Source organism: Gastrolobium bilobum, unplaced genomic scaffold, assembly GCF_033153095.1.
Source record: "Gastrolobium bilobum isolate Gb01-03AN ecotype WA unplaced genomic scaffold, APGP_CSIRO_Gbil_v1 utg64461, whole genome shotgun sequence".
Lineage (NCBI taxonomy): Eukaryota > Viridiplantae > Streptophyta > Magnoliopsida > Fabales > Fabaceae > Gastrolobium > Gastrolobium bilobum.
In genome coordinates this window covers 15,921-23,515 of record NW_026896530.1, presented here as the reverse complement: position 1 = coordinate 23,515, position 7,595 = coordinate 15,921, and the positions used below count along the sequence as shown (strand labels likewise).

Below are 7,595 nucleotides of genomic sequence, written 5' to 3'. Positions count from 1 at the left end.
CCCATACAATTTTTAAACTCAGAATCCTCTAAGTTTTGGGTTTGTGATTTATTATAAAAAATAAATCAAGATTTGATGTGTGATTTAAATTAAAAATAACAATTATTATTAATATGAAAAACAAAATAAAGATTTAATTTGTGATTAAAACTCAAAAATCAATTTGAAAAATCTGTATTAATAAAGAAAAAAATTAAATAAATGTTCTAAATTTCTAAGGAGAAGGATTACCTGATTTAAATTTAAATTATGTTTGTGAGTAATTATTTCTAAAAATTTACTATAACACGTAATATATAATTAATTTATTAAAAAGCATTAAATTAATTTTTTTTGCCTACACACTATACTTGAAATATTTACCAAGCACGACAAATTGAAAAGACTTATTTATATCAGAAGCAATATGTGTAACAGGGGAGGTAACAGACCAACACAATTCAATTATTTATTTAAAACAGTATTCACTAATTTTACAATTAAATCCGAACAAAGAACCACAAAATAGTTCTATAACAGAAACAATATGACAACTAGCATATGACTAAATCAGCTAGATATCATTCATTGCAATTTACTCAGTTTACAAGGTTTCACTCAGCACAAAAATTAAAGATTGAAAATTTATCTCAATGCCTCTGCGATTTTTCTATATCTACTTCAGTCCCTTATACACAAAGGGTTAGATTCCACTTTTTTTTATCCCGTTCAGAAATTTGTTGTCCAATTCAGGTGGCTCAATTGGGGCAGCTGATATCCACCAACCTGTGCTCCAGGAGCAGCTGCAGCCACCCCAACTCCAACGTTATTGCCAATTGCTGGTCCTAGATGATGATGACTAGCAATAGCAGCTGGCTGTGGAGGAGTATGATACATACAAGGGAATTGCATGTGTGAAGACTGAGCTGCAGCTGCATTGAAGGAAGCATGACCGGTGTGCGAAGGCATGTACGCTGCATAAGGCGTTTGCCCCTGCAAGTTATAGTATGGAGTAGATTGAATGCCAGGATGATCCCTTGGATTCTGTAACCAGATTTCTGATATCTCAGCCTGAGGATTTTGGACATAGAGATTATCTTTGTATTTGACTCGAGATGAATCTTCTAAAGCCGTTGCACCCCAAACCACACCAGGAGATATCATGGCATGGCCAGTTGGATTACCAAAATTTCCAAACCCTGTAGGGCTTCCAGCAGGGACAGGCTTGAATTGCTGAACTCCATATTTAAGGTTGTTGGCATTAAGATGGGAACCACCTCCAGGCATCAACAAGTAACTGTTGCCATTTGTTGGGTGAGGATAGGGAGCATTACTTGAATATCCAGGCATGGCCACAGGTGGAACAGAGACCGGGGACAGAAACTGATGATATGGAATAAGGTTAGCAAAATGTGAAACATGAACTTGTGGATACATCTGAGCCACAGGAGGTTGCTGTTGCACCATAGCAATGAAGGATGCAGGAATACTATTGGCAGCATGGGAGCTCAAACCCTCCTGAAAAGATAACAAACCCTGCCCTCTTAAAGTTTCATCCCACAATGTTGGTCTGAAATAAGGAATGGCATAACCAGTTGGAGGATCGTATGCCGAGAAGCCCGACATATCATGGGAATCTTGCTGCTGTGACTCTGAAGGTGCAAAGGACGGACTTGTATCACGTGCCAACCCAATACTGGCATAACTGTCCAGATTCTGAGGGCTTGAGGAGTCTTTGATATCAGGCAATTGTTGCTCAGAAGTAGCACCAGCTGATGCTGGAGAGTTCGACCCAGTACTTGTAATATTGTCATCCCGTAAGTCTATCTGTTTGCTCCCAGGAACATCATCAGTGGACAACTCTGGAGCAGATACTGTCAAGCTTGCAGTCGATTCTTCATTTGATTCAGCAGCTTCTATTAATGGATACTTCGATTCATGCATCGAAGAATCAAGTTGTATCCCAATGGTACCAAAGATCAGCTGACAACGATCAGTTTCCGTAACTCGAATATGCTGTGGTATGATGACATTTTGGGTATCATATATATATAATTGGGAAATTTTATCTTGAACCTTTGCAGCGTCTGATTCTATATCTATAGAATTTTCAGCTGGAGGTGAAGCAGCTTTTTTAGGAGTTCCAATCACTCCAGGAGTATTGCTGTTAGACTTCTGACTTGATTTAGGTTTCCACTCTTTATTCTGCTGGGAAACTCTCTGATGTCCCGCGAGTTGTTGATGTGGCCTACTATTATATTGATTGTTCAAGGATAGCCTACTAACAGTCATGCCAGGGAATGAAGGTTCAGTTACATTAGTTCGAATAAATTGTTCAGTCTTCGAGATGGCACCAACTGATTGAAAAGTGTTCCGAGAATAGTTTATTCTTCTAGGAACATTACGTTCAGATGGGATATGAGATTTCATTCCTTGACCAACATTCTCAAAATGCCTCCTTGGGTCAGCTGAACCTTTGTTCCCAATATTCCGGATCCTACATGAATCTGTTATTTGGTTTAATTATTTTCATTAATTAAATGTCTCTAATTATTTGTGTTTATCTTGAATGGCTTGTTTAAATTCTTGTATGATCTAACCAACTATATAGGAATAAAGAGGTTCGCAAGAGACATATTGGGGTCTTAATCTAGATAGGGGTAAGGGGTTTATAAGATATTAGAATTTTGATTGGGTTAAAGGGCTAAAGAACTAAGACATTAGGATTGACCAATTAATTCTTAGATGGTGAATTGTTTGAAACAATTGGGACAGAGAGTTATTGAATTGAATTAAATCGTAAAAGGGGGATCAAAGATGAACTATACCTAGCTGCAGTTTTTATTATTGATTTTAAATTAATCTTTAATTATTAGAATCTTTTCTTGCATTTAATTGTTGTTGGCATTTGTTCTTTTAATTGTTTTCTTTAAAATTATATTTCTATTATTCTTCTTAAACTAAATTTGATTTGTCCAACTTAAGTAAAAATAGTAAATTAGTGCTTGAAATACTAATCCTCGTGGGAATGATACTCTACTATCGTCTTTATTACTTGTACGACAGGTATACTTGTCGTGATCGTAACACATGACTTACCACATTTAGACGTTGTAGTCTTTCTAATGTGGGAGAAAACCTTGGGTACATCAGATGTAGGTACGTTTTTACCTAATGGGGAAAGTTTTTAGGATTTAGTGGGAATAATAAAAAATAAGAAGGGTGTAAATAAATAATAATAATTTTCCTATTTAAAAATAAGATGTACCGAAATGGGTACATAAATTTCCCTCGTGTGGACAGTGTGTGTCAAACACAAAAACGATTGGTTAAGTGTAATTATATTCAAATACTAATTTATTTTTCTTTGTAACTTTCCCTCACCGTGGATAAGGATAAACCTCATTAATTTATCTCGGGTCTTGAAAATATCTATATTATTTTACCTATTAATTTTTAGAATATCTTGAATAACCTTGGGTCTTGTATTCATACTATAAATAAATAATGTAAATCAAAAAAATTTGTTTTATAGTTACATAAATATAATATTCAACAAAAAGAAAATTGAAATGCCACTGACATTTTAATTATTGTATATTACATTTAATTACCTTATAGCTAGGTCTTGATATAATGAATTAAAATTTAGGAGTATAGAGAGTTATAACTGTTAATAAATATTAATAATTATAATTCTGCAACATATTTTCTAGAATACAGCTAAGTAACATGCAGGTATAATTATGCATGCAGGTAAATTAAAGCGAGTGACACGTGAAGTTCCAAATTCTCAATATGATAAATAGCATTCCTGATGGCTGGTGTCATGGCGGCATGACAAATATTGTGTTTTTTTTTTTAAGGTCTGTATCTGCACTCGACACGTTACTGATCAGTGCAAGTATGAATGTGGTACCACAAGAAGCACGTTTTTATTCTGCATCACTCTAATAATAAATTTGATCAAAAGCAACTAATACGGTCTAAAAGCCGCATCCTAGTAAACAATGTGACAGATCAACTTTTTTTTTGTTTGGACGCCATCCCTGGCAAAAAAAAAAATTAAGTTAATGTTTTTCAATAAATTAATTACATATTGATTGTACAATATGACGCCCAATTTGGGCGTCACCAATGACGCACAAATTGGGCGTCACTCAAGAGGCAATCACGCCTAATTTAGGCGTCCATCATTAGGTGTTGACACGTGTCATATTTTTTTTAAAAAAAAATTAAAATAATTTAATCATAAAACTTTTGATTCGGGTATCCAAATCAGGTAATTCTTTTTCTGATTCCACATAACTTTTCGATATCTACACAATGACATCTCATTTGACGTATTTTATTTCCCATAAACACAATTTAAATTTTGCAAGAATAGTATTATAAGAGCGATTAAATCCAGAGCCTCTCAGTTCTGAGTTTATGATTTAATTTTTTTATAATAATTTTATTTAGTATAACAAAAATTTGGTTGTGATTTAAATTAAAAATAAAAATAAAAATTATTATTAATAAGGAAAATAAAATAAAGATTTGATTTGTGATTTAAACTAAAAAATCAATTTTAAAAACCTATTGAAATAATTAAATAAATATTCTAAATATCTAAGGAAGAAGGATATTATTTTTGAAATTAATGATTAATGCTATAAGCTTCTGGGTTATTATTCGTGGTCTGAAATTAATGATAGCTTATGCATGTTTTTCAAAAATAAAATTACCTAAATTAGACGTGATTGCCTCTTGATTGAAACCCAATTTAGACGTGATTGGTGACGTGTCAGGTGTTGACACATGTTGACACGTGTCCCATTTTTAAACGCAGAAGCCTCTGAGTTCTGGGTTTGTGATTTAATATTAAAAATAAATCAAGATTTGATATGTGATTTAAATTAAAAAAATAAATTTTTTTATTATAAAAAAATTTGGTTTGTTTTTTAAATTAAAAATAACAATTATTAGTAATAAGGAAAAAAAATAAAGATTTGATTTATGATTTAAACTCAAAAATAAATTTTGAAATAAATGTATTAATAAAGGAAATAATTAAATAAATATTCTAAATCTCTAAGGAAGAAGGATTACCTGATTTAAATTTAAATTATGTTTGTGATCAATAAAATATATCAAATGAGATGTCATTGCGTAGATCTAGAAAAGTTATATGGAATCAAAAAAGAATTACATGATTTGGATCTCGAGAAGTTATGTGGAATCAAAAGAAGAATTACTTGATTTGGATACCTGAGTCAAAAGTTATGGCTTTTAGAAGTTTTACGATTAAATTGTTAAATTGGAAAAAAAATGACACGTATCAACACCTGATGAGTGGCACCTAAATTAGTTGTGATTGCCTTTTGAGTGACGCCCAATTTAGACGTGATTGGTGATGCTAAACTTGGGCGTGATATTGTACAATAAATGTGTAATTATTTCCAAAACAACTATAAATTCACAATTTTTTATTTAAAAAATAATAAATTAATTTTTTTACCCATATGTAGCACAAAAAATGGCAAATACATATTAAAAAAATATATTTATTATTTACATACATACATATATATTAATAATCAATAAATAGTTACAAAATCTATTAAAAAATTAATATAACCAATTAGTTTGATGCATAATATAATTATTTTATTTCAAATTATTAATTTAAAACATTTTTTTTAGTTTATTAACCTATGTAAATACCCAACCTTTCGTGATTTTACAAAATAACAAGGCTAGCCTGATAAATTGATAATATACTTGGTTTATTGTACCACAATAAGTATAGTAGACAATTACATACTCACATACAATGTCTCGTCAATTTTACATGCCAAGGAAATTAAAGAGTGTTTCTGGTGCTAACCTTAATAAAAGGAATTTTTCAAGATACAGCTTTTAAAAAAAGTATTATAATTTATTCCTCCGTTTAAATAATTAAAAAATATTACTTATATTTTTTACTTTTATCCTTCTCTCTTAAAATTCTCATTAAATAAAATGTAAAAGAAAAATAATGAAGAAGTTATAATATTCCAAATATTTTGGCAAATATTAATTTAATCAAAGACAACAAGATTTTTCGGAATTAAAGCTTAAATAATAAACTGTTGGAGACGTTATGGCTATTGGAGATATTATGACCGTTGGAGAATAATTTCAGTTATTGTAACTTTCATGTTTCCCGAACTTATAAATAAGGTATCATTGTAGTGTGACAACACAACAAAAATACATTTTCTTATCTCTCTTTTTCTATTCTTCTTCTAATTCTTATTAATTTTACAACATCTTATCAGCACGATTCCGCTCACATGAAGATTCCTTTAGCATAATTCTTCTAGCGTATTGGATTTTTGGATATAAAAAGCCTAAAAGGAAAAGGTTAGATTTTCAAATAACTATGGAGAAAGAGAAAGGTTAGTAACCCAATTTTTAATCTCATTTATATAAAATAATGAATTCTAAAAAGACACTACTGGTGATCGCATGACAATGGCATGCACAATGCTCTGAATCTCCTAAACTTCATTGATTTTCTTTTTCTTTTTTTAATTTGTTACATTGGTAATGACTATTATGATGAGCATAAAAAGAAAATGAAACATAGAAGCTCTAAAGCACAGACTCGTTCATTTTTTAAAAATGTGCGTGTCGGACACGCGTCCGACACGGACACGCGATCAACATTTTGGGACACGTGGTCAATTTTTTGACACGCTCCGACACGTTTTTTCGACACGTGATCAACGCTCCGACACATTTTTTTTAGTCTTAATTTTATTTTATTAACTAAAAATAAAAAAAATAATACGTTTTTTTTAAGTCTTAATTTTATTTTATTAATTAAAAATAAAAAAATCATTTATAAATCAATTTTTTTCTGTTATGAAATTTGACAAGTTTTGTTTGGAAAGAAATGTAAGAAAAGGAAATGATTGTGATTGTGATTGTGATTTGTTTGGAAAGAAAAGGAAAGAAAAGGAAAAGGAAGTTGTGATTGTGATTGTCAATTTTACATGCCAAGTCCCAGTATAGCAGCAGATGTGATTGTGATTTGTTTGGAAAGAAAAGGAAAGCAACATATCTGATGTGATCTGAGATTAAAGATTTGAGAAGTATTTTGAATTATTTATTTGTAATATTTTATTTATTTTTAGATGTTAATTAATGTTATATTTATTTTAGGAAGTTTTATTATTGTTAGAATTTTAGATTTTAAATTTTGAATCAATTTATAATGGGAAAAATGTTCTCTGCAGTTAATGCAGATAATTATCTGCATTTATTTTCAAAACGACGTCGTTTTGGTATTGAAATTTTAAAAAATTTAAATATAAAGACTATTATAACCCTGAAATAAATTAAAATTACAAAAATATCATGATTTCCGCCCCAAAACGACGTCATATTGGGCTTACTGCAGATAAATTATCTGCATTAACTGCAGAAAAAGTAAACCCATTTATAATTAGTCTATAAAAAGGTGCTTACGACCCTTATTATAGGAGTTGAATATTATTATTTTGTTAATTGAAATTGAGAAGTTACTCTTTTGTGCAATCCCAATAGCCACTTTTCTATTGCGCTTGTATCCTTTTTTGTTCAAT

At 30.7% G+C, this 7,595-nt stretch overlaps 1 protein-coding gene across 1 annotated transcript; it reads right to left on the bottom strand.

Annotated features, from left to right (window-relative positions):
- Window positions 1-708: 708 nt before the first annotated feature.
- On the bottom strand, window positions 709-2,409 carry LOC133300282 (uncharacterized). The gene has a single exon (XM_061499801.1). The coding sequence runs from the start codon at window positions 2,407-2,409 to the stop codon at window positions 709-711; it is 1,701 nt and encodes a 566-aa protein (XP_061355785.1).
- Window positions 2,410-7,595: the final 5,186 nt, after the last annotated feature.

Excerpts from the sequence above, each read along its gene's own strand:
- LOC133300282 (XM_061499801.1), bottom strand. The coding sequence starts at position 2,409 with ATGAAATCTCATATCCCATCTGAACGTAATGTTCCTAGAAGAATAAAC.